Source organism: Catharus ustulatus, chromosome 5 (genome assembly GCF_009819885.2).
Source record: "Catharus ustulatus isolate bCatUst1 chromosome 5, bCatUst1.pri.v2, whole genome shotgun sequence".
Lineage (NCBI taxonomy): Eukaryota > Metazoa > Chordata > Aves > Passeriformes > Turdidae > Catharus > Catharus ustulatus.
Genome location: NC_046225.1, coordinates 76039709 through 76066929, shown reverse-complemented (window position 1 = coordinate 76066929; position 27221 = coordinate 76039709). Strand labels below are relative to the sequence as shown.

At 52.9% G+C, this 27221-nt stretch overlaps 1 protein-coding gene across 2 annotated transcripts in view; it reads left to right on the top strand.

The window, feature by feature from the left end:
- The window catches only part of SFXN5 (sideroflexin 5), a 113504-nt gene that overhangs the window by 76005 nt on the left and 10278 nt on the right, over nt 1–27221 (top strand). For both annotated transcript variants that reach the window (XM_033060816.2, XM_033060818.2), the window contains exon 13: nt 8924–9041. In XM_033060816.2, the coding sequence (XP_032916707.1) occupies nt 8924–9041 (118 nt within the window). The remainder of the gene's footprint in view (nt 1–8923; nt 9042–27221) is intronic.

Here is a 27221-nt window from a genome sequence, read left to right as displayed (position 1 = left end):
TATTTGGAAATGTGGGAAGGAGGGGATGATTCTTCCAATGAATTTGAATTTGGGAATGTGGGGAAAGAGGGCAGCAATTCCTCCAATGGATTTGAATTTGGGATTGTGGGAAGTAGAGGCTGATTCTTCCAATGGATTTTCTTTTGGAATATGGGAAGGAGGGGATGATTCTTCTAATGAATTTGCATTTGAGTGTGAGGAAAGGGGGCAGGAGTTCTTCCAATTGATTTTCATTTGGGATATGGGAAGGAGGGGATAACTCTTCCAATGGATTTTCAATTGGGATATCAGAAATAGAGGATGATTCTTCCAATGGATTTGCATTTGGGATATGGGAAGGAGGGGACAATTTCTCCAAGTGGTTTGGATATGAGGTGTGGGGAAGGAAGGGAACAGTTCCTCCAATGGATTTGTGGGAAGTAAAGGATGATTCTTCCAGTGGATTTGTATTTGGGATTGTGGGAAGGAGGGGACCATTCCCCCAGTGGATTTTCTTTTGGGATATGGGAAGTAGAGGATGATTCTCCCAATGGATTTGTGGGAAGTAAAGGATGATTCTTCCAATGGATTTGCATTTGGGAATGTGGGGAAAGAGGGCAGCAATTCCTCCAATGGATTTTCATTTGGGAAATGGGAAGGAGGGGACAATTCCTCCAAGTGGTTTGGATATGAGGTGTGGGGAAGGAAGGGAACAGTTCTTCCAATGGATTTGTATTTGGGATATGGGAGTAGAGGATGATCCTTCCAGTGGGTTTGTATTTGGGATATGGGAGTAGAGAATGATCCTTCCAATGGATTTGCATTTGGGATATGGGAGTAGAGGATGGTTATTCCAGTAGTTTGCATTTGGGATATGGGAGTAGAGGATGGTTATTCCAGTGGTTTGTATTTGGGATATGGCAGTAGAGGATGGTTTTTCCAGTGGATTTGTATTTGGGATATGAGAGTAGAGGATGGTTATTCCAGTGGATTTCTTTTGGGGTGTGGGAAGGAGGGGGCGATTCCCGTGCTGCAGGTGGGTGATGCTGCTCAGCTGGGTGGGACCCCCACCCCTCCAGGGCCCAGCCCACCCCTCAGGGCCCAGCCCTGCTCCCAGCAGGGTCCCAGACCCCAGGAATTCTCCCAGCCTGGGCTGCCCCTGGCTGCTCCCGAGGTTTATTTTAAGTGGCCGGTTCCCGCTCGCCGTCTCTCCGCGCGGATCCAGGTCTTTCCTCTCTCCCAGCCATCTCTCCATCTGCATGTTTTAACTCCCCCAGCTGCCTCTCTCGTCTCTTGTGCCATTTTTTTCAGCTCTCTTGGCTCCTCTCGTCTCTGTGCCTGCTGTGTATTTTAACTCCCGGGGCCGCCTTCTCTGCTCTCCGAGTGATTCCATGTTCCCTCCCACTGCCGCGCTCCCGTTCTTCCTTCCCCATGTTTCATGCATTTCCTGCTGCTTGGACGCTCTGCTGGAGCAGTGAACATATAGAATCAATGTTTATTTTCAGCCTGCATATGCCACGCAGGGAACACGGTGTCAGCTCTTTTGTGCAGATGTATTTCTCGTGGAGGTTTTATAAATGATGTCCGTGCCGGCGACTTTGATGGGGGGAGATGTTGTGTTGTGTGTGAGTCTTCTGTGGCATGGAGCTGGCAGTGGGAGTTCTTTGGTGGCTCTGTGTCACCTCCCACTGCAGGAAGTTGGGCTCTTCAAACCCATTTCCCTTTATTCCCTTTATTCCGTGAATCCTCGGTTTGGCCGTTCCGGTGAAATTTGGCAAGTGGAGCTGTTTGCTCCCAGCCACCATCCCAGGCTTCCCCAGCCCATCCTGCAGCTGCTTTGGGTGGCACTGCAGCAAAAAGTGCAGCCCCAGCCTGAGCTGTGTGCTGGCAGAGCCCAGAATTTTGGGCTGGCCAAGAGCTGGAGGAGCTCAGTCCATCCCCGGCGTCTGCTGGGGATCTCTGAGTGGAGAGTGGAGATCCTGAGCATCCTTATCTCACCTTAAACCTCCTCTGTGCCCCTCAGAGAAGACCTTTCAGAGGGTCTGAGGCACAGGGCAGGGCTGTTCCAAGAGCTCAGGATGCTCTGGGTGAGGGCTTGGGGCTGGCTGGGCAGGACAAAGCTGGAAGTGCTGGGCATGGGCAGGGAGCAGAGCAGCTGTGCCCATGGAACAGCAGCATTTCTGCTCTTCTTCATCTCCAAACCCTCCTCATGCAGCACTTCCCAGGGCTGTTCCCTGTAAATCCCATAAAATCAGGCTGGATCAACGCTGCAGAGCTGCTCTGGCTGGGCTAAACCAGGGGCACAAATGGATTTTCCTGGGGGTTTTGCAGTGCTGGGAGGGAATTTTCCTGTGGTTGAGCCACGTTTGTGAGGGCAGGAGGCCCTGCTGGCCCTGTGCCCATGGATTTTTCCTGGGCTGCTCTGCCAGGGGTGCAGGAGCTCCCACAGGTGCTGTTCCTCCCCGTCCAGCCCCGCTCCCTGAAGTTTGTTTGGGCTCAGCAGCTGCCAGCAGTGACACCTCCAACTGCTGGGGCTGTTCCCAGAGTAAACACGGAAACTGCTCCTTTAATGGTGTCAATCAAGCACAAAAAAACCCCTCAGCCTCCCTCTGGGCATCTGCTGTGTCCTGTGCAGGGACAGGACAGCGCTGGGTGGGACAGCAGAGCTCAGAATTCCCAAAACCACCCCAAAACCACCCCAAAAACCAGTGGGAAAAGCTGGGGAGCAGGGCAGAGACACCTGGCAGGATCTGGGCATCCCAAACTCCCTTGGCACATCAGAGGGGGGCTCTGAGGAGCTGGGGATCCCCGGGGACCCCCGAGCTCCATCCCCGGTGTCTGGCGCTGCCTCTGAACCTGCAAACAGCCCCAAAACCCCGAATCTGTCAGCTGGGAGACTCGGGTTCACTCCTGTCATGTTTAGTTTAGCATCTGACACCTCCTCCCAGACAAATACAGCCCCGGTTCAGCGCACCCGATAGCTCCTTGGGAGTGACTTCCATATGGAATGGATTACAGCACCTCCTGAAAAACGCCACAGGCAGCTGCCAAATTATGCAAAATTCGAAGCACTAATGAACACTGTGATGAAAGTTGAATGAAGGTGTATTTACAAGAGCTCCAACACCCCGTGCCCGTGCAGCAGATGCACTGTCTGTGTGTGTTTGTACCTGAGCATCCCCTGCAAAAATTGTGGGGGAAAATCGCAGGAGGAAGAGGCGTGGGGGGGTTGGGAGGGTAAAGGAGCAAAGCTTGATGAGAAAGAGGAGGAGGAGGAGGGAGCTGGTGCGAAATTTCCTGTTCTTCACCATGCAGAGGTCAGGGGAGGAACGTGGATTGGTGATGCCAGTGAGACACATCAAAAAAAATTGGTTATAAAATTGGGGACAATAAAATAAATGTGTTAGAGGGGGGTGATGGAAGGCTGGAGAGGGGGATTTCCCCCTCTGAAAGGACAAGGGATGGTCTGCAGCTGAGGGAGGGGAGGTTTGGATCCCATCTGGGGAAGGAATTCCTGCCTGGGAGGGTGGGGAGGGCTGGGCTGGAATTCCCAGGGGAGAATTCCATTCCTGGGGCTGCCCTGGATCCTGGCAGTGCCCAAGGCCAGGCTGGGCTCTGGGACAGTGGGAATGTCCCTGATAGGATTTAGGGTCCAACCCCAACCATTCCATGATTCCCTGATTCTCTTGTCCTCCTTTCCAGTGTGAGAGCTCTCAGTGCAAACTTTCCAACTCCTTGTTGAATGATCTGAGCCAGGGTTTCACTCCATGTCCTGTGTGGTCTCTAAAATCCTGTTCTGTGGAGCAGCACCAATAATTCTGCAGAGTCCTGCTGGGGAGGGCTTTGCTCTTGGGAATAAATCAGGCTCCTTCCTGTGCTTTGTGATGTTCAGCAATTCCATTTTTAATATCTCTTTTGTGAGCATTTTTTGAGATACTCAAAATGCATCCCTTGAGCACGGAGGTTGGACTGAGCCCTGCTCACCCTGGGGTTGTTCAGGCTCCACAAATGCCAGAGTTGGGCTCTGAAGGTGCAGAGCTCCCAATCCCTGACCCAAGCCTTGGCAGAGCAGTGGTGTAAATGAAATCCCTCCTCACCAAAGGGATGTTAATTTTATTTATTTTCAGTCTGTGCTGAAAGCCTTTGGAAGCTCCTCAGCACTCCCTTCCGGGGGGTTAATGGGTGAAAAGAGGGATTTGCATTGCAGCTGACAGCTCACAAAATGCGATATTTAACTCCCCATCCTCCCCAGCTCGGTGTCGGGAGCAGGGATCCCAGGGACAGGAGAAAACCGGACCTCTTGGCTAATTATGAGTCATTTGTGTGAACCACACAAATTCTCCGATCTGAATCCCAATTAAGACATTACACTACATGTGTTAATTAGCCTGCTCTCCTTTTTAAATCAAGCCATAACTCTTCCTAATTAGGAGGTCGGCCCTTGTAATTTGAACTGGCCTGAGCTGGAAGCAGCCCTGGAAGTCACACCTGGGGGCTGGACCCGGGATCCTTTTAAATTGGTTGAGGTTTTACTTGGGTGATTACGAGGTCCCCGACAGGGCAATAATTACAGAGGGTGCAGCTCCAAATTGAGATGTCGGGGGTGCTGTCAGCAGCCTTGTCCTGGCTCTGAACTGAGCCCCAGGGAGGCTGTGAGGATGCTGCTCCTGGGATTGTCCCAGCCAGGGCTCTCAGGGAGCACAGCAGCTTCAGCAGGAGCAAAACCAGCTCCAGGAGCTGCCCCTGTGCAGCCAGGGGTTATCACAGCCTGTCCTGGAGCAGGGCAGCTGCTAAAGGGGGTGGGCAGGTCAGGTGCTTTCCTGTTGGGACAAATCACCTTCCCTGCTGGGACAGATGACCTTTCCTTGCTAGGACAGATCACCTCTCCTCCTTGGACAGGTCACCCCTCCTGCTGGGACAAATCACCATTCCTGCAGGGACAGATCACCTTCTCTGCTGGGATAAGTCACTTTTCCTGCTGGCACAGGTCACCTTTCCTGCTGGCACAGGTCACCTTTCCTGCTGGGACAGGTCACTTTTCCTCCTTGGACAGGTCACCTTCCCTACTGTGACAAATCACCTTTCCTGCAGGGACAAGTCAGCTGCTTTCCTGCTGGGACAAATCACCATTCCTGCTAGGACAGGTCACCTTCCCTGCTGGGATAAATCACCTCTCCTGCTGGGGCAGGCCACCTTTCCTGCTGGGACAAATCACCATTCCTGCAGGGACAGATCGCCTTCTCTGCTGGGACAAATCATCCTTCCCTGCTGGGACAGGTCACCATTCCTCCTTGGATGGGTCACCTTTCCTTCTGGGACAAATCACCTTTCCCTGCTGGGACAGGTCACCTTCCCTGCTGGGACAGGTCACCTTCCCTGCTGGGATAAATCACCTCTCCTGCTGGGACAGGTCACTTTTCCTCCTTGGATGGGTCACCTTTCCTGCAGGGACAAATCACCTTCCCTGCTGGAACAGATCACCATTCCTGTTGGGACAGGTCACTTTTCCTGCTGGGACAGGTCACCATTCCTCCTTGGATGGGTCACCTTTCCTGCTGGGACAAATCACCTTCCCTGCTAGGACAGGTCACCTCCTTCCCTGCTGGGACAAACCTCCTTCCCTGCTGGGACAAACCACCTTTCCTTCTGGGACAAATCACCTTTCCTTCTGGGACAGGCAACCCTTTCCCTGCTGGGACAGGTCACTTTTCCTTCTAGGACAGGTCAGCTCCTTCCCTGCTGGGACAAATCACCTTTCCTGCAGGGACAGGTCAGCTCCTTCCCTGCTAGGACAGGTCACCCTTCCTCCTTGGATGGGTCACCTTTCCTCCTTGGACAGATCACCCTTCCTGCTGGGACAGGTCACCTTTTCTTTTGGGACAGGTCACCCCTCCTGCTGGGACGAAGCCTTGCAGCTCCTCTGTGAGGCTCTGAGCTGCAGCCATGCTCTCTCTGTGCAGCACAGAGCAGTTCAATATTGGAGAACAGAAGCTTGACTTTCACAGCACAAATTGATAGGATCAACTCCGTCTCGAGAGCTTATTAGCGAGGAGCTGTGCTGCTGGAGGATCACACTCTGCTGCTTGCTCTCCCCACGTCTCCCCAGCTCCTGGAGAGATGAAGGCAGCTCTCAGCAAGGCTGAGTGAGCCCAGACAGGAGCAGGGGGTGAATTCCTTCCCTTCAGATCCCCCAGGTGTGTTTGCAGCTGGCACTGGGCTGGGGTGTGCTGGGCTCCAGCCTGGCTGCAGCCCTGGGAGTGGCACCTGTGGCTTGGGAGTGGTTCAGTGCCACTGGTGTCACCACAGGGATGGGTGTCCAGGGCTTGGTGTCGTCTCTTGTGCCTTCCCTGGCCAAGGAGAGCTCCTGAGACTGCTCTAGAGGGAAGGAGATCATGGAATCAAGGGATATCCTGAGCTGGGATCCATCCAGGATGTATCCATCCAATTCATTTCCCTGCAGAGATCCCCCAAAATCCCCCCCTGTCCATCCCTGGCAGTGCTGTCCAAACTCTCCTGGAGCTCTGAGGGGCTGTGCCCATTCCCTGGGAGCCTGGGCAGTGCCCAGCACCCTCTGGATGAGGGAAGAACCTTTCCAAAATCCATCCCAAATCCCCTGAAGCAGCTCCAGCTGTTCCCTGAATAACCCAGCAGCAAATCCACTCCCTCTCCACCTTGCTCACACACACCAGACATTCCAACAGAACTCCCTGTCCAGTTGTTGGTTTGTATTCCCTTTGAATGATAGGGATCCTTTTTGTAAATGGCTCCAGAATAAATCCTTCACAATTATATTTTCCTCTTTAATACTGGTGAACTGCCTGAGACCCCATATCTGGAATTTATTTAATATACCAGCTTTCAATCAGCCAAATATTGTCCCAGTTTTGCAGAGTTAATTCCACCAGAAGGGTCACTTTTGGGTCATTTCCAGACCCTGACCTTGCAGGTATCTTCAGGAGTTTGCTGTTAACAAGTCTTGAACTCATAAACATCCCCTGGGAGCAGCAGATGTTAGAGCATCCTTGTCTCCCACTGCAGGTGCTGGATTTTAACAAATTGAGGGATTATCAATGCTGTGGCTTTAAGAAAGGTGTTTGTGCCTCCTCCAAAGCTCCCAGGGCCTCTCAAGGCCCTGATTTCCTCCTGCTCACTGGGCACCAGCTGCACCTTGCTGCAGGTGTCACCTGTGGAGGGTGCTGTGCTTGGAAAGAGGTGTCTGCTGAGGAAGGCAGGAACCTCTCTGGAAATGGAGAATGTAACCCCCTCCCTCTGAATTATGATTATTTTGGAATTAAGGGGCTTTTAGGCAATGATGTGGGAATAGGAATAGCAGTTCTTTACTAAGAAAAATTAAAATACAGTAATACAAAAAAATCAAACCCTGCCAGAGTCAGAATCCAACCTGACACCCGTCAGGCAGGGTGTTGGCAGCAGTCCCATTCCATGGTGGCTGCATCCTCCTGCAGTGACAGATGTGGCTCAGCTGGAGCAGTGCTCCTGTACAAGGTGCAGTTTCCCTCTGAAGCTCCAGGGATGATGTGGAAGGGTCTGGTTTTCCTCTGGGATCCAGTGGGAAAGGCTGCTCTGATGTTCCAAATCTCAGATTTGATCAGGGTAGGAAATGCTTGGCTCCTCCCCTGGGTGGAGCATCTCAAATGGGATAATGGAATTTTATCAGCCATGCCCTGGGACTCAGTGGCCATGGACAGGAGAGATCTCCTGGAGGGAGGATGGGCTGTGTAGAGATAAAGAACTGGATTTACACGTGGCCATTAACAGGGGATATCTCCATGGAGTTGTGAGGGATGGGTCCTGGAAGAGACAAGAATCCCTGCCCCAGCTGGATTTACACATGGCCATGAACAGGAGAGATCTCCAGAATTCCAAAGAGAATCCTGGAAGAGATAAAGATCAGTGTCCCACCTGGTTTTAACAACTGGTGATGAATGGAATAGAAATAGAAATGAATAGAATAGAAATAGAAATGAATAGGATAGAATAGAATAGAATAGAATAGAATAGAATAGAATAGAATAGAATAGAATAGAATAGAATAGAATAGAATACTGGTTACATCCTGCATCACAGCTCAAGACACAGGGTTCCCCTCGTGCCTCACCCCAGTGTGGGATGGGTGGAACTGGGGATTTGTGTGGGGGAACTCAGTGCTGACCTGCTGAGGAAGAGGTGTCCACTCCTGGCAGTGTCCAGGGTCAGGCCTGGAGCACCCTGGGATGGGGGAAGTGTCTCTGCCCATGGCAGGAGGAGGAATTGGATCATCTCTGAGGTTCTTTACAAGCCAGCCCATTCCATGATCCTCTGAGGAAGGGGGCCAGCAGGTCCAGGTGAGCTGTGTCCATGCAGGGTGTCCATGCAGGGGTGTCCATGCAGGGTGTCCATGCAGGGGTGTCCATGCAGGGTGTCCATGCAGGGGTGTCCATGCAGGGTGTCCATGCAGGGTGTCCATGCAGGGGTGTCCATGCAGGGTGTCCAGCAGGTCCAGGTGAGCTGTGTCCATGCAGGGGTGTCCATGCAGGGGCTCCTGCACTCCCCTGGCCCTGGAGAGCTCTAACCTATGTGGATAAAGACAGTAACATGGCAACTTTCTTGCACAGAGCAGGAAAGAGCAATTTTATTCAAGAAATCATAGGTTTAAATAATATACATCGTGCAAAACAGCATCAGAGACAATGGGCAGAGGAGGAACACCCCTTTAGAAACACAGTTTGTGAAAAACAGCACGTCCTCCAGCAGGTGTTTATCTGTGGTGTTGAATTCCCTGAATCCTTCCTCCTGGGAGAGAGAGCTAAAGCTTCTCTGAAGAAACTTTCTCCTGGGAAAAGAGTCAGAGCTGAGAGCAGCCTGGGAGAAACCCTGGCTGGGTTTTTTTGTTTTCCCTGGGTCTCTGGCACTTGCCCACTCTAACCCACCCTTCCCCTTGCAGAACTTCGCTGCTGAGGTCGCGGCCCCGGATGCTGCTGCCGGTGCAAAGCCTCGTGTGCCTCGCTGCCTTTGGGCTGGCCCTGCCCCTGGCCATCAGCCTCTTCCCGCAGATGTCCGAGGTCAGTGCGTGTCTGGGGTGTCCAGGGGTGACAAACCACGGCCCCTTTGCCTTCCTGTGAGTCCTCCACTCTGCAGCTGGTTTCAGTACTCCTGAGCAGTGCAGCTTCACAGTGTCCTGGTTTGGAGGACAGGTGTTTGTTAAGAAAGGCAGGAGCTTCTCTTTGAAATGGAGAGTGTAAACCCCCTCTCTCCAAATTATTATAATTTTGAAATCAAGGGGCTCTCAGGCAAAGATATGGGAATTAGGAATAACAGTTCTGTACTAGGGAAATTAAAATAGAAATACAGCACTACAAAGAACAAACCCCAAACCCTGACACAGTCAGAGTACAACCTGACACCCGTCAGGCAGGGTGTTGGCAGCAGTCCCATCCCATGGTGGCTGCATCCTCCTGCAGTGACAGATGTGGCTCAGTTGGAGCAGTGCTCCTGTACAAGGTGCAGTTTCCCTCCGGAGCTCCAGTGGGGATGTGGAGAAATCCGGTTTTCCTCTGGAGTCCAGTGGAGAAAGGGGCTCCCTTAGTGTCCCAAAACCTCTGTTTTTATCTTGGTAAGAAATGTTGGGCTCTTCCCCCTGGCTGGAGCAACTCCCAATGGGATGCAGTAATTTTATCAGTCCCACAGTGGGACTCAATGGCCATGAGCAGAAAATGACTGGCTGGAGGAAGGATGGGTTGTGAAAAGATAAAGAACACTGCCCTGCCTGGTTTCAATGGATGGCCCATTAGTAGAATATCTCCCAGGTAGATCAGGATCACTGCCCCACCCTCACAGATGGTGACAGAACAGATACCTTTGATCACATCCTGTACTGTAACCCCAGGCAATCAGGCAGGTGAAGGCTCCTGTCCCCCACAGTGGGGTTGGCTTGCAGTTAAAATATTGAATCCAAGCTCTGTCCATGGGGCTGAGAGCCTGGACCAGCCCTGGATGTGCTTCCCCAGAGCTTCTCTGCTTTTTCATCTCCTGGGGGTGGAGGAAGGAAAACCAGCCAAGGACACGGGGCAGGAGCAATGCACTCACTCAGACCAGCTCAGCTGAATTGCTTGGGTGGATTGATTTCTAAGCCATTAATTTTGGTGATTGGAGCTTTTCCTGATTGTAAATCTGTGCATTTCTAGGGAAGGTCTCTATTCCTAAGGGAGAAAACCTCTGATGAAGCAGGGGCTCTCTCACCAGGTTCTTTTTGTGTCAGCTGCAAGAACTGATCAGGGCTTTGTGTCACTGTCTGCAGGTTAATTCATATTTTTTCGGTCTGGTTGGGTTTTTCCATGACTTCCAGCCAGGCAATCTTGCTGTACACTTGTGTGCTGAGTGACAAACACGTTGGGAATTCTCTGCTGTCCTTGTTGCTGTCTCCAGGCTGAGAGAAAACCGTCCCTTCCCTCTGAGAACCTGAATTTATCTCAGTCTTGGAGCGTCTTGCTAAAAGACGTGTTTGCTGAGGCTTTAATGATTCATATGGCTCTTCCTTAAACTTTTTCTAATTAGTCAACATCGTGTTTGGAGCCCTTCCATCAGGAGCAGACACAGCACTGCAGTCAGGAGCTGCACAAGCCCCAGTTGCAGCAGCAATGTGATTTCCTGCCTCTCCTGGGCTCTGGCAGTGCTTTTGGCAGGAGCTCAGCCCCATCCTGGCCACCAGCTCGGTGCTCTGATCCCCAGCTCTGCTCCAGGCTGTGCTGGGGAAAGGCTGAGGAGCAGTGCCAGGTGCAGGTGGAGCCTGGAGCACGGCCAGCCTGCCCTGTGTGGGCACACAGCATCCCTTCTGCTCCTGTTGCAGAGAATCACGGGGTTTCTGAGGCTGGAAAAGCCCTCTGAGCTGATCCAACCCTGCCCTGACCCTGTCCCCAAGGGCTTGGAAATCCCTGCAGGGATGGGGACTCCACCTGCCCTGGGCAGCACCATCCAGTGCCTGACCACCCTTTCCATGAAGAATCCCCCCTAATATCCAGTTTAAACCTTCCCTGGTGCAATTTTCCTGGAAATTTCCAATTTCCTCCCTATTTCCAGGAAAAATCTTTCAGGAAGATCACAGCAGGCACCACCAACCTCATTTATCCCAAAGGTGACATTGCCACTGTTCCTGCAAAACCCTGGGATTCTGAAATGGTTTGGGTTGGAAGGACCTTCAGCACCCTCTCTTTTCATGCCATGTTCAGGGACAATTCCCACTGTCCCCAGTGTCCAGCCTGGCCTTGGACACTGCAGGGATCCAGGGAATTCTCTGGGAATTCCAGCCCAGCCCCTCCCCACCCTCCCAGGCAGGAATTCCTTGCCCAGATCCCAGCCCAATCTCCCCTTTCCCAGTGAAGCCATTCCCTGTGTCCTGTCCCTCCAGCCCTTGTCCCCAGTCCCTCTCCAGCTCTCCTGGAGCCCCTGCAGGGACTCTGAGCATTCCCTGGAATTTTCCCTTCTCCAGGGGAACATTCCCAGCTCTCCCAGACTATTTTCCCATTAAGTTTACATTTTCTATAAACATTTGAGTGTTTCCAAAGGACATTCCCCTCGTTCTCCAAAATCTCTGTGGAGGTTTCTGTGGTGATGCTCAAGAGAGCAAAGTGAGATTTTACCTGGAACAATCTGGATCCATTTCTGGGTGGGAAATGCAAATCTCCTTGCAGGGAGTGTTTCTCAGAACCTGTGAATAATTTTGTGGCACTCATCACCAGCCCAAGAACTTCAGTGGCTGGGCTCAATGACCTTGGAGTCTTTTCCAACCTGAATGATTCCATGTTTCTGTCAGACAGGGAATTCAGAGGTGATCTCTGTGCAGGTGGGAATGTCTCTGGTTTTCCATGGACACAGCAGGACAGGACCAAGCTGCTGTGCCAAGAACAGGGAGCAAATCAGCACCAGGGTGCAAGAGATGTGTTCTGTTATAAAAACAGGGCTGTGGGCTGGCACAGGAGTTTGGGGGAGCCAAATCCTGCCCTGGATCCCACACTCACAGCCTTGTGTCAAACACTGAGGGTGTGTTTGGGGGTTTGTGTGGCCACCTTTGAGCCTCTCTGCTAACAGGGCTCAAACTCACAACTGATTTTCCAGCAGAGCTGAAGCCTTGCAATAATTTAAATAAATTTGCCACCCTGTCCCATCAGCAGCAATTCCAGTGCAATCAGAGCTCAGCTCTGGCTGCAAACAGAGGCACCCACGGCAGGGAAAGGTGAGAAAACCTCCACGTGCTGGGAAGGTGAATGCACCCTGAGCCTTTTTTGGGTTTTGGAGGGATGAAATTCCACTTGGATTTCTGCAGTGGTGCTCCAGAATCACAGCTTGTTCCTGGGTATTATGGCTTTAAAGAGAACATTATAAAAATAAACCCCTCGTAGCAGCCATGAAACCATGGAGCCTTGGGAATACTCACCCTGGAGCTGCTGAGAAACGTTCTTGTCATCCCAGGATAGTGTTAACTGTGCTACCTCAGCCCATCAATATGCATTGAGTAATTCACTGCTGCGAAGTTTAGGAGAAACATGTAGTTAATGCATTTAGCCCACAACCTCCAACTGCCTCCCATGCCCCCCGGGGAATCTCTTCCCTCTCCCAATCCCGCAGCATCCCCACTGACAACTCCTACTCAGCTATGCACTGCCAATGGAAACAGCTGTGACAGCTCCAAACCGAAAATGGGACTTGTGCAAATGAAATTCAGTGTAGCAGCAGCAGAAAGAGCCACGGGGTTGCTCCTCTGCTTTCCTGCCCCGTGGGCTCTGCTCCCCCAGGTTCCTCCAGGTTCCTCTAAGCTCTTCCAGTTTCCTCCAGGCTCCCCCAGGCTCCTCCAAGCTCCTCCAGGCTCCTCCAGGTTCCCCAAGGTTTCTCCAGCCTCCTCCAGGTTCCTCCAGGTTCCTCCAGGCTTCTCCAGGTTCCTCCAGGCTCCTCCAGGTTTCTCCAGCCTCCTCCAGCTTCCTCTAGGCTACTCCAGGCTCCCCCAGGTTCCTCCTGGTTCCTCCACGCTCCTCCAGTTTCCTCCAGCCTCCTCCAAGCTCCCCCAGCCTCCTCCAGGCTCCCCCATGTTCCTCCAGGCTTCTCCAGCCTCCTCCAGCCTCCTCCAGGCTCCCCCAGCCTCCTCTAGGTTCTTCCACGTTTCTCCAGCCTCCCCCAGGCTCCTCCAGCCTCCCCCAGGTTCCTCCAGGCTCCTCCAGGCTCCTCCAGGCTCCCCCAGGTTCCTCCAGCCTCCCCCAGGCTCCTCCAGCCTCCCCCAGGCTCCCCCAGGTTCCTCCAGGTTCCCCCAGTCTCCTCCAGGCTCCCCCAGCCTCCCCCAGTCTCCTCCAGGCTCCTCCAGGTTCTTCCAGGTTTCTCCAGGCTCCTCCAGGCTCCTCCAGCCTCCTCCAGCTTCCTCCAGCTTCCTCCAGCCTCCTCCAAGCTCCTCCAGGTTCCCCCAGGCTCCCCCCAGCTCCCCCAGGCTCCCCCCAGCTCCCCCCAGCTCCCCCAGGTTCCTCCAGCCTCCTCCAGGTTTCTCCAGCCTCCCCCAGGTTCCTCCAGCCTCCTCCAGCCTCCTCCAGCCTCCTCCAGGTTCCTCCAGGTTCTTGCAGGTTCCTCCAGGTTCCTCCAGCCTCCTCCAGCCTCCCCCACACTCCTCCAGGTTCCTCCAGACTCCTCCAGACTCCTCCAGCCTCCTCCTGGTTCCTCCAGCCTCCCCCAGGCTCCTCCAGGTTCCCCCAGCTTCTCCAGCCTCCCCCAGGTTTCTCCAGCCTCCTCCAGGTTCCTCCAGGTTTCCTCCAGGTTCCTCCACGTTTCTCCAGCCTCCCCCAGGTTCCTCCAGGCTCCCCCAGGCTCCTCCAGACTCCTCCAGGCTCCCCCAGGCTCCCCCAGTTTTTTCAGCCTCCTCCAGTTTCCTCCAGGCTCCTCCAGCATGGGCATGGGCAGGTGAGGGATGGAGAAATGGAGCTGGAGGATGGCAGAGAAACCTCCCCCAGCACCTGAGCACGGCAGCTCCCACCTGAAGGGCGATTTTTGGGTGATGCTCGGTGATTCCAGCCTTCCCTTTAAAATAATCTTCCTTTTGGATCCCCAGGACAAGGGGAATAAACAGCCTAAAATCCAAGGCTGAGCTATTGTTTTCCAATCTGTTTTAGCCTTCATCTTGTTGGCAGGCTGCTTTAGAAAAGCAAAAGGTTAATGAGCCAATGTGCAGTGGGATTATTGCAGTAAAGATGACAGTGAACCAGTAATTACTAATTAGATGCAGTTTAACAGGAGGAACAAGTGAAATCTCCTCTTCACCAACTGTCAATAATTAGCAGATTTGGTGAGGTTGAAATGTGTCCACAGTTAAAAGGCTGATTTTTTAATGAAATGGCACTTGACAAAAGAGCTGTGTGGAGGTCACAGCCACAGCCCTGGAGACGCTTCCCCATCCCATGCTCAGGAGGGAAATCAGATGCAATGCAGCAGGGGGTCCCCGAGGAACCATCCCTCCCTCGGGATTGCTGGGCACAGGGGGAGGGGAGCACCAGGGATTCTCTGCAGAAATTTTGTCCAAGTTGGATGAGAAGCCAGGCAAGGAATTTGCCAGCTGCCATGGGGGAAAAACGTTTGGGAAGTGAGAAGTTCTGCTTTGCTTCTGGGGCTGGGGAAGGGTTTCCTGGGAGGCTGGGAAGCCTTGGGGTGGAGGCTGGGCTGGGAAGGAGCTGCTCTGAGCACAGAGAGGCCCTGAAGGGCTGGCAGGAGGCTGGGGCTCCCTGGGAATGTCCCCCAAAGGCTGCACAGGACTGAGCTGTGCTCAGGGATCGGCTCCTCCTGCTCGTGGTGGCTTCAGAGCACCAAGAGGTTCATCCAGGGTTCCTGTCCTGAGTGCTGACCAGCTCATCTCCTGCTTCATCTTCTGGTTTATCTTCTGATTTATCTCCTGGTTCATCTCCTGGTTTATCTTCTGATTTATCTTCTGGTTCATTTCCTACTTCATCTTCTGGTTTATCTTCTGGTTCATCTTCGGGTTTATCTTCTGATTTACCTCCTGCTTCATCTTCTGATTTATCTCCTGGTTCATCTCCTGGTCTATCTTCTGATTTATTTCCTACTTCATCTCCTGCTTCATCTTCTGGTTTATCTCCTACCTCATCTCCTGGTTTATCTTCTGATTTATCTCCTGCTTCATCTTCTGGTTTATCTTCTGCTTCATCTCCTTGTTCATCTTCTGGTTCATGTCCTGCTTCATCTCCTGCTCATCTCCTACTTCATCTTCTGGTTTATCTCCTGATTTATTTCCTACTTCATCTCCTGCTTCATCTTCTGGTTTATCTTCTGATTTATCTCCTGCTTCATCTTCTGGTGTATCTTCTGATTTATTTCCTACTTCATCTCCTGCTCATCTCCTGCTTCATGTCCTGCTTCATCTCCTGGATCATCTCCTGCTTCATCTCCTGTTTTATCTTCTGCTTCATCTTCTGGTTTATGTTCTGATTTATCTCCTGCTTCATGTCCTGCTTCATCTTCTGGATCATCTTTCTGCTTCATTTTCTGCTTCATCTCCTGCTTCATCCTCTGGTTTATCCTCTGGCTCATCCTCATCTTCTTGCTTATCTTCAGGTTAATCTTCAGGTTTATCTCCTGGTTTATCTTTTTGCTTATCTTCTGCCTTATCTCCTGGTTCATCTCCTTGCTTATCATCTCCTTGCTTATCATCTTCTTGCTTATCATCAGGTTAATCTTCAGGTTTATCTTTTTGCTTATCTCCTGGTTCATCTTCTTGCTTGCCATCTCCTTGCTTATCTCCTTTCTTATCTTCTGGTTTATCTTTGGGTTCATCTCCTGGTTCATGTCCTGGTTTATCTTTTTGCTCATCTCCTGGTTCATCTCCTGGTTCATCTCCTTGCCTTCCCCTAGCTGACAGAGGCAGGAGTGTCTTTGTTCTCTGAGTGCAGAGGTGATTCTTTAGTGCCCATGGAATGAGGGTTTGAGCAGAACCCCCAGGGTTTCTGTGACAGTGAGGGGCTGGATGCTGACACCGTTCAAGCAGGACTGGAGGGGAATCTGAGGTGTTTGGGGAAGTGTTGAGCCCCTTCCTGGCCTTCAGGTGAGGGGTGCTGGTGCCCAGTGAGGCTGCTGGGGGTCCCTGGTGAGGATGGAGTCACTCCTGTCCCAGCTGGAGGATGGGGACCCTCCAGAGCATCCTGGCAGGGTGGGAGGGGAGGTGACATTGGGGACAGCAGCCTGCTGCTGCCCTGGCTGCACACAGAGGCTGCACAGAACTCCAGAGGAAGTTCCCAGCCCATCCTTGATAGACAATCATGGCCTAAGGAAATCCCAAACTGCATCTTTGCCCCCAACCCAGCACAGCCTGGGTGCTGGCCATGGCTGTGGATTGTCCCCTCCTCCCTGGAGCACTTTGGGGTCCCAGCTGCTCCTGGGGGTCCCAAAAGTGAAGCCTCCCTTTGGATGGACACACCCTGGTGTTCCTGCAGGAGTTCAGGGAGCTGTGCTGGGCTGGTTTATCCTGGCATCTCTCAGGACAGGATTTATCTGAGCTGGGTTTTAACATCACAGACCAGAATTCTCCATGGAGAGGTCCCTGCTCCAGGACAGCCCCAGCTGAGGGTTGGAGGGCAGAGATCTCAGGTTTTGCTGCCAGAGTCACAGGTGAAGGGCACATCTGTCACATCTGGTGGGACCTGCCCTTGCTGCCACCTGGGCGTGGCAGCTCTGGGCTGCAGGATCTGCCCCAGCCCTGCTCCCACCTGGAATTCCTCTCATCAACATCAGAGACACCTGGGGCTGGATTGGCTTTAGAGCTTGTGTGGGGGCCACACTCCCTGGGATAAACTCCAGCCCAAGGGGATGGCAGAGCTTTGTGGGGAGCTCAGGTGCATTTGAGGAAAGGTCAGAGGGGTTCAGGTGTGTTTGAGGAAAGGACAGAGGGGTTCAGGTGCATTTGAGGCAAGGACAGAGGGGTTCAGGTGCATTTGAGGAAAGGACAGAGGGGTTCAGGTGTATTTGAGGAAAGGACAGAGGGGTTCAGGTGCTCCAAACCTCCCCAAGGCAGCTCAGAGCGTTCCTGGGAATGGGAACATGGGAAAGGGTGCCAGGCTTTGTCCTCTCCTGCCCTTCCAGTGCTGCTGATCCAGCAGCCTCCAGCTCCTCCCTGCCTCAGGGAGGGCTCTGGGTCAGCCTGGTCCTTCTGCACCCAAACATTCCAGACCCTGCATGGAGTGTTCCAGTCAGGAAACCCCCAAAATTCTCATTTTTGTGTGGTAACTCCTCAGTCCCACCACACGATGTTCTCTGAGCTCCTCCTGGGATGTTACAGATGTTGTGTCCCTGTAATTCCCTTCTACCTGGTGGAATTCCAGCTGCAGATCCATGGTGGTGATCCCACAGGAGCTGCTCTTGCCTTGTCCCAGGGCCTCCCCCATGTCCCAAACTCGTTTGGAAGCTCTTCCCTGCAGAGTCCTTTGGAATTGTGTCCCAGCACCACTGGAGCTTGACCAGGAGAGAAGGAACTGTTTTGGCACAGCAAAAAACATTCTGGATTGTGACATCTCCCATTCCCATGGGGTTTTCTCCTCCAATTATTCCCCAAAATCTCAGCACCAGAGCATTTCCCTGCTCTCTCCCAGTGCTCTGGAGCTGGGAGATCTCGGTCCCTTCTGGGAGCAAACGCCTTTCTGTCCAGAATCCTGGGAAATCCTGGGATCAGGGGATGGTCTGAGTGGGAGCTGACCTGGGAACTCATCTGTCCCACCCCTGCCTGGCAGGGACACCTCCCACTGCCCCAGGGGCTCCAAACCCTGCCCAGCCTGGCCTGGGACACTCCAGGGACCCTGGGCATGGCCAAGGGGAAGGGAAGGAGGAGGAGAAGGGGAAGGAGAAGGGGAAAAAGAAGAAGGAGAAGAGGAAGAAGAAGAGGAAGAGGAAAAAGAAGAGGAAGAAGAAGAGGAAGGGGAAGAAGAAGAGGAAGGGGAAGAAGAAGAGGAAGAAGACAGAGAGGAATAAGAAGAGAAAGAAGAAGAGGAAGAGGAAAAGGAAAAAGAAGAGGGAGAAGAAGAGGAAGAGGAGGAAGAGGAAGGAGAAGAGAAAGAAGAAGGGGAAGAAGAGGAAGAAGAGGAGGGAGAAGGAGAAGAGGAAGAAGAGGAAAAGGAAGAAGAAGAAGTGGAAGAAAAAGAGGAAGAGGAAGAAGAGGAGGAAGAAGAAGAGGTAGAGGAAAAAGAAGAAGGAGAAGAGAAAGAGGAAGGAGAAGAAGTAGAGGGAGAGGAATAAGAAGAAGAAGAAGAGGAAGACGAAAAAGAAGAAGGAGAAGAGGAAGAGGAATAAGAAGGGGAAGAGGAAAAAGAAGAGGGAGAAGAAGAAGAGGGAGAGGAATAAGTAGAAGAGATAGAGGAAGAAGAAGAGGGAGAAGAAGAAGAAGGGGAAGAAGAAGAAGAAGAAGAGGAAGAAGAAGAAGGGGCAGAAGAGGAAAAAGAAGAAGGAGAAGAGGAAGAGGAATAAGAAGAGAAAGAGGAAAAAGAAGAGGGAGAAGAGGAAGAAGAGGAAGAGGAAGAAGAAGAGGAAGGAGAAGAGGTAGAGGAAAAAGAAGAGAAAGAAGAAGAGGGAGAAGAAGAAGAAGAGGTATAGAAAAAAGAGGAAGGAGAAGAAGAGAGGGAGAGGAATAAGAAGAGGGAGAAGAAGGAGAAGAGGAAGAGGAAGAAGAAGAGGAAGAAGAAGAGGGAGAAGAAGAGGAAGAAGAAGAAGGGGCAGAAGGCGAAGAGGAAGAGGAATAAGAAGAGGAAGAGGAAAAAGAAGAGGTAGAGGAAAAAGAAGAGAAAGAAGAAGAAGAAGAAGAGGAGGAAGAGGAAGGCTCTGGCCTCCAGGGGCTCCAGCAGCCCTGCCCAGGAGCCTGGGACGCTCAGGGTGGCTCCGTTTGCACCTGCCCCGCCTGTTTGGGTGATGTGGGCTCGGTGACACCTCGGGCCAGGTCAGGGTGAGCAGAGCCCTGCTGCCCTGGGGCTGTGCTTTGTTCTCCTCCCCCGTCCCGCAGCCTTTGATTTGTGACCCTGCTGCTTTTTGATGTTTTGTTCCCCCGCTCAGGGGTGCTGAACATTTTGCAGAGCTTTAAAAACAGCCCGGCTGGAGCTTGGGGTGGGCAGCAGGGCTGGCAGAGCGTGGCTGTGCTCTCAGGGTGGGAGAGCAGCGGGGCTCACCCTGCCAGACAGGATCTGGTTTCATGTTTATACCCCTGGCCCTGGGAGACAGGTTCAAGTATGTAAAATATCCCCTGCGAGCACAGGCTGCTGCAGGTGTGTGGGTGCTGGTGGGTATAAAAAAACATTCCTGACACCAGCTCTTTTGAGGAGTCTTCACCTCCTGATGGCTGTAAGCCATTAGGAGTCAAAAGAAAGAGCTGACATCCGACAAGTCCGGATAAATAGCTAAACATTAACCCTTAAAGTGGCCCGAAAAACAGACTTAAAAGGCTCTTTGTGGAAAGAATCCATTTTTTTTCCTTTTTTTTGGTGGGGCTGTTAATTGCTGTCTTTCTTCAGGACACCTTTCAGCAGCACCTACTGTAAACAGAGGGGCTCCTGCCTGGATTCCTGCACTGCCAGAGCCATTCCTGAGCCCTTGGCTGCTTCATCCTGGGCCAGGAAACCAGCCCTGAGCACCCTGGGAATCCTGGAATATTCCCTGGGATGGTGAAGGATCCCCCAGGATCACTGAGTCCTGCTCAGGAATCATTAAATCACAAAATATCTTTAATATCATCAAACCCAACCATTCCTGGTCTTTATTTGTTTCACCCCCAGATCCTCCCTGCCCTTTTCCTGTCGCACAGGGTTGGATTTGTCCTTTTTTTGGTGTGTTTGGGGTTGTTTTGGCTCTCGGGGATCAGCTGTCCAGACTTGCCTGCTCAGGGCTGGGAGTGCCTTATTAATCACACCTGTAATTATCTGTAATTGCTTTTTGAGTTTCCTGTTCCTGGTGGTGCTCTGCTGGGGAAGGAAACGTGCTGAGGAATTTGCTCAGCCCCCCCAAAGCACCAGGGACATCCCTAAATCCTGCTCAGCCTCCCCAGGGGCATCCCCAAATCCTGCTCAGCCTCCCCAGAGCACCAAGGGCATCCCCAAATCCTGCTCAGCATTCCCAAATCCTGCTCAGCCTCCCCAGAGCACCAAGGGAAATCCCCTAAATCCTGCTCTCCCTCCCCAAAGCACCAAGGGCATCCCTAAATCCTGCTCAGCCTCCCCAAATCACCAAGGGCATCCCCAAATCCTGCTCAGCCTCCCCAAATCACCAAGGGCATCCCCAAATCCTGCTCAGCCTCCCCAAATCCTGCTCAGTCCCCCAAAGAACCAAGGAAATTCCCTGAATCCTGCTCAGCCCCCCAAATCCTGCTCAGTCTCCCCAGAGCACCAAGGGCATCCCCAAATCCTGCTCAGCCCCCCAAATCACCAAGGAAATTCCCTAAATCCTGCTCAGCCTTCCCAAATCCTGCTCAGCCTCACCAGGGGCATCCCTAAATCCTGCTCAGTCCCCCCAAATCACCAAGGAAATTCCCTAAGTCCTGATCAGCCCCCCCAGAGCACCAAGGAAATTCCCCAAATCCTGCTCAGCCCCCCAGATCACCAAGGGCATCCCTGAATCCTGCTCAGCCCCCCCAGAGCACCAAGGAAATTCCCTAAATCCTGCTCAGCCTCCCCAAATCACCAAGGGCATCCCCAAATTCTGCTCAGCCTCCCTAAATCCTGCTCAGCCTCCCCAGAGCAGCAAGGGCATCCCCAAAGCACCAAGGGCATCCCCAAATCCTGCTCAGCCTCCCCAAATCCTGCTCAGCCTTCCCAAATCCTGCTCTCCCTCCCCAAAGCACCAAAGAAATTCCCTAAATCCTGCTCAGCCTCACCAGGGGCATCCCCAAATCCTGCTCAGCCTCCCCAAAGCACCAAGGAAATTCCCTAAATCCTGCTCTCCCTCCCCAAATCACCAGGGACATCCCCAAATCCTGCTCAGCCTCCCCAAATCCTGCTCAGCCCTTCCAGAGCACCAAGGGCATCCCCAAATCCTGCTCAGTCTCCCCAGAGCACCAAGGGAAATTCCCTAAATCGTGCTCAGCCTCCCCAAATCCTGCTCTCCCTCCCCAAAGCACCAGGGGCATCCCCAAATTCTGCTCAGTCCCCCCAAATCACCAAGGGCATCCCCAAATCCTGCTCAGCCTCCTTAAATCCTGCTCAGTCTCCCCAAATCCTGCTCAGCCTCCCTAAATCTCCAAGGGCATCCCTAAATCCTGCTCAACCCCCACAAAGCACCAAGGAAATTCCCTAAATCCTGCTCAGCCTTCCCAAATCACCAAGGGCATCCCTGAATCCTACTCAGCCTTCCCAAACCCTGCTCTCCCTCCCCAAAGCACCAAGGGCATCCCCAAATCCTGCTCAGCCTTCCCAAATCCTGCTCAGCCCTCCCAAATCACCAAGGGCATCCCCAAATCCTGCTCTCCCTCCCCAAAGAACCAGGGACATCCCCAAATCCTGCTCAGCCTCCCCAAATCCTACTCAGTCCCCCAGATCACCAAGGGCATCCCTAAATCCTGCTCAGCCCCCCCAAAATCACCAAGGAAATTCCCCAAATCCTGCTCAGCCTCCCCAAATCACCAAGGAAATTCCCCAAATCCTGCTCAGCCTCCCCAAATCACCAAGGAAATTCCCCAAATCCTGCTCTCCCTCCTGCCCAGCAGAGAATTCAGGGCTCCTGTCCTCAGCAAAGAGCAAATCCTTCATTCCTTGGCACAGCAATTCCTGGAATGGGCCCTAGAGCTCCTTTGGGACACTCTAATAGTGTCCACTACAAAAGTGGGATTTTTTTTCTCTTCCAGGAAAGGAGAAGCTCAGTGTCTGTGTGGGTGCTTCCCTTTGCAGCAGGGATCAGGAATTTTGTGCTGGTGACTTTTCCATAAAACATCAGCACCCTGTGATGGGAGGGCTCTGCAGGGAGAATTTCCTTCTGCCCTCTCCTGATCTGGGTCCTACCCACAGCTCAGCCCCTTCTGGAGCTGCTGGAAATGGATTTACTGTGGGAAATTCGGATTTACCCCGTGGGCACCCATCCCACCCTGAGCACAGGGAGGAGCTCCCACAAGGAAAAGGGCAGGGAGGGTCTGGGGTGAAACAAATAAAGACCAGGAATGGTTGGGTTTGGTGATATTAAAGATATTTTGTGATTTAATGATTCCTGAGCGGGTCTCAGTGATCCTGGGGGATCCTTCATCATCCCAGGGAATATTCCAGAATTCCCAGGGTGCTCAGGGCTGGGTTTCCTGGCCCAGGATGAAGCAGCAAAGGCTCAGGAATGGCTCTGGAACATTTCTGATTCCAACAGCAGGATCAGCTTGGGTGTCCCCTCTCTCTGCAGAACACACAGGGAACTTTGTGATCTTGCTGATTGAAATCTTGCAGTCTCAGGGATTTTATTTGGGTTTTTTGTGGTTTTAACAGCTGAGGTTTCTGTGCTGTGGGCAGCCCTGTGCTGCCCCAGAATCTCAGAGTGTGCAAGGGAGGTGCTGCCATGCTGGGGGTTCCAAATTCCGTAAATCTGGGAGTGCTGAGAGCTCAGTGGGAACAAAAAAAACTTAAATAAAGGTTTGGGAACCTTAATGTTCCAAACAGCGGGAGCAAGAAGTTCCTGGTGTGTGCCAGGTGTGTCCCAAGTGTGTCCCAAGTGTCCCAGGTGTGTCCCAGGTGTATCCCAGGTGTGTTCCAGATGTTCCAGATGTCACTGGTGTGTTCAGGGTGTCCTAGGTGTGTCCCTGGTGTGTTCCAGATGTGTGCCAGGTGTCCCTGGTGTGTGCCAAGTGTGTTCCAGGTGTGTGCCAGGTGTTCCAGATGTGTCCCTGGTGTGTCCCTGGTGTGTCCCTGGTGTGTGCCAGGTGTGTGCCAGGTGTGTGCCAGGTGTCCCTGGTGTCCCAGGTGTGTGCCTGGTGGGTCCCAGATGTGCTCCAGGTGTTTGAGGTGTGTCCCAGGTGTGTCCCTGGTGTGTCCCTGGTGTCTCAGGTGTGTCCCAAGTGTGTCCCAGGTGTGTTCCAGGTGTCCCTGGTGTGTCCCTGGTGTGTCCCAGCTGTCCCTGGTGTCCCAGGTGTCCCAGGTGTGTGCCAGGTGTGTTCCTGGTGTCCCTGGTGTATCCCAGGTGTGTCCCAAATGTGTCCCAAGTGTCCCAGGTGTGTCCCTGGTGTCCCTGGTGTGTTCCAGATGTTCCAGGTGTGTCCCTGGTATGTCCCTGGTATGTCCCTGGTGTGTCCCTGGTGTGTCCCAGGTGTCCCTGGTGTGTCCCTGGTGTGTCCCTGGTGTGTCCCAGGTATCCCTGGTGTGTCTCAGGTGTGTCCCAGGTGTCCCTGGTGTCCCAGGTGTGTCCCAGGTGTGTCCCAGGTGTCCCAGGTGTGTCCCTGGTGTGTCCCAGGTATCCCTGGTGTGTCTCAGGTGTGTCCCAGGTGTGTCCCAGGTGTGTCCCTGGTGTGTCCCAGATCTGTCCCTGGTGTGTCCCAGGTGTGTCCCAGGTGTCCCAGGTGTGTCCCTGGTGTGTCCCAGATCTGTCCCTGGTGTGTCCCAGGTGTGTCCCAGGTGTGTCCCTGGTGTCCCAGGTGTGTCCCTGGTGTGTCCCAGGTGTCCCTGGTGTCCCTGTGCAGCCCCAGCAGGGTCCCTGTGGGTCCTGGGGTTGGTTTGGGGGTGACCATGGGGCAGGAGCTGTGCTGGGACAGGCAGGGGACAGGGGTCACCTGTCCCCAGGTGTGGGGTCACCTCCCAAATATTCCAGGACAGGCAAATATTCCAGGGCAAAAAGTCTCCTGAGCTTAACAACTCTCAAAAGCCAAAACAACCAAATATTCCAGAGCAGCCAAATATTCCAACTTTCCTTCTTTGGTTTTTTTTCTTGTTTTGTCTGAAAATGATGTTCTGGGTAGGCTTCAAAAGCAACAAAGCATCCGTGGCAGAAAAAGAAAAAGGAAAAGAAAAAGAGAAAGAGAAAAAGAAAAAAAAAAGAGAAAAAGAAAAAAAAAAGAGAGAAAAAAAAAGAGAAAAAGAAAAAGAAAGAAAAAGAGAAAAAAAGAGAGAAAAAGAAAGAAAAAGAAAAAGAGAAAAAGAGAAAAAGAGAAAAAGAAAAAAATAAAAAGAGAAAGAAAAAAGAAAAAGAGAGAGAAAAGGAAACAAAAACAAAAAGAAAAAAAAAGAGGAAAAAATAAAAAGATTTACCCATTCCAGGTTTTTCTGGGTTTTTTGCCCTGGATGTTTTGACCTCCAGCTGCTGTAGGACAGGGTGGAAATGAGGGGATTTTTAAGGTCCTTTCCAGCCAAACCATTCCATGATTTGATGATTCTGCCCCTGAGCTGACAGGAGGATTTCCAAGGTTTTGTGAAAAACATTTTGGCAGTACAACATTTTTTTTTATTATTATGAAAACTGAACATTTCTTTCCAAGATGGGTCAAAAAGACTTGAGAGAAAGCTAAAATGAAGAGAGCTGCTCACCTCTTAAATTCAAATTTTCTTATTAATTTGAAGGAAATCTTCACATAATTTGGGTTTCTCTCAAAACTTTTCCCCCTAACTCTGTGATTTGGGCAGAAAACTGAATATCAATCATTCATGAATTATTGATTTGTACTTCTCCCAAGCAGAGTGTCCAGTTTTGGGACATGGAGGGATTTTAGAAAAACTGGAATTTGTCAGGAAAGCTTTCACAGCTCATTTCAGGCTCAGATCTGCCTTGCTGGGCAGAGCTGTGAGCTTTGCCTGCCAGGTTTAACAGAGCTGAGCTCATCACCTTTGGGCACTGGCATGGGGAGGAAATCTGTCAGGAGAGAGCTCCTGAGGGCAGCCAGTGGGTAAATGGGGAGCTGGAATTGTGGATTTGGGGAATTTTAGGGAATTTTAGGGAATTTTAGGGAAGTTTCACCCTGGTGCTCTTTGGGACAGGACATGGAGAGGCCTTGGGGCTCCACAGCTGCTTGGGCTTGGGAGCAAGGCTGGAGATCCAATCAAATAAATAAATATATATATATTCTGGGGTGTGATCAGAAGGGTTTTGCAGTGTTTCCTGAATTCTCTCACTGCAGGTCAGCTTCAGCTGCTGCAGCTCTGCCCCACTGCAGAGCACTGCTGTCCTTCCAGGGACAGGGACACCCTCCAGGGACAGGGACAAGGACAGGGACACTCTACAGGGACAGGGACAGGGACATCTTCCATGGACAGGGACACCTTCCAGGGACAGGGACAGGGACAGGGACATCTTCCATGGACAGGGACAAGGACAGGGACAGGGACACCTTCCATGGACAGGGACAAGGACACCCTCCATGGACAGGGACAGGGACACCTGCCTTGGACAGGGACACCCTCCAGGGACAGGGACAGGGACACTCTACAGGGACAGGGACACTCTCCAGGGACAGGGACACGGGACAGGGACACCCTCCAGGGACAGGGACACCCTCCAGGGACAGGGACACTCTCCAGGGACAGGGACACCTCCCAGGGACAGGGACACCTGCCTTGGACACAGACAGGGACACTCTACAGGGACAAGGACACCCTCCAGGGACAGGGACACCCTCCATGGACAGGGACAAGGACAGGGACACTCTACAGGGACAGGGACAGGGACAGGGACATCTTCCATGGACAGGGACACCCTCCAGGGACAGGGACACCCTCCATGGACAGGGACAAGGACAGGGACACCTGCCATGAACAGGGAAAGGGACACCTGCCATGGACAGGGACACCTTCCAGGGACAGGGACAAGGACAGGGACACGGGACAGGGACACCTTCCATGGACACCTTCCAGGGACACCCTCCGGGGACAGGGACAGGGACACCTTCCGGGGAAAGGAACACCTTCCAGGGACAGGGACAAGGACAGGGACACCTTCCATGGACACCTTCCAGGGACAGGGACACTCTACAGGGACAGGGACAAGGACAGGGACAGGGACAAGGTCAGGGACACCTCCCAGGGACAGGGAAACCCTCCAGGGACAGAGACACCCTCCATGGACAGGGACACCTTCCAGGGACAGGGACACGGGACAGAGACACCCTCCAGGGACAGGGACACCTTCCATGGCAGGGACATCTCCCAGGGACAGGAACAGGGACAGGGACGCCTGCCTTGGACAGGGACGTCTTCCATGAACAGGGCCATCTTCCAGGGACACTTTCCATGATCAGGAACACCTTCCATGGACACCTTCCATGAACACATTCCAGGGACACCTTCCATGAACAAGGACACCTTCCAGGGACAGGGACACCTTCCATGGTCACCTTCCATGGTTGGGGACACCCTCCATGGGCAGCCTCCACCAGCCAGGTGCTCCAAGCCCCACAGTCCAAGGGGAGCTGCTCAGTGACCCGAAATGCTGCTGAGACACCCACACACCCATGGGACAGGATGGATCCATCCCCAGGGGCTGGGGGAGGCACTCAGGGAGACATTGCCATCATTTATCAGCATCATTTATTGTTTATCAGCACTCCTGGGAAGGGAATGGAGCTGGGAATTCCTGAGGGAGCTGGGAAGGGAATGGAGAATTCCTGAGGGAGCTGGGAAGGGGCTGGAGAATTCCTGAGGGAGCTGGGAAGGGGCTGGAGAATTCCTGAGGAGCTGGGAAGGGCTGGAGAATTCCTGAGGGAGCTGGGAGGGCTCAGCCTGGAGAAAAGGAGGCTCAGGGGGCCCTTGTGGCTCTGCACAAGTCCCTGCCAGGAGGGGACACCGGGGGGATTTGGGATCTGGGAACAGGGACAGGACACAGGGAACAGCTCAGGGTGGGAATTGGGGAATTTCTCCATGGAAAGGGGGTCAAGGGTTGGAGGTGCCCAGGGATGTTTGCAGTGCCCATCCCTGGGGGATTTAAATCCCTGTGCATGTGGCACTTGGGGACAGGGGTGGCACTTGGGGACAGGGGTGGCCCTGCTGGGGATGGTTGGACTCTGTGATCTCCGAGCTCCTTTCCATCCTCAAGCATTCCCTGATTCCACAGCCCCTGGCTGATCTCCCCCAGCTCTCAGCGATCCTGGGCTTTGCCCTGGTGACCATCTCAGGGCCAGGAGCCCCTTCCCAGGCTCCAGAGGAGCAGCACCCCTGTCCCAGTGCCAGCAGTGACCACGGACTGTGCTGCTCCTCCCTTCCCCCAGCCCCGAGCAGCATCCTCAGCTCAGTCCCTGTGACCCTCCCCCTCCCAAAATTGGCTGCTTTCTCCCTTCTTCTTCTCCCCCCATC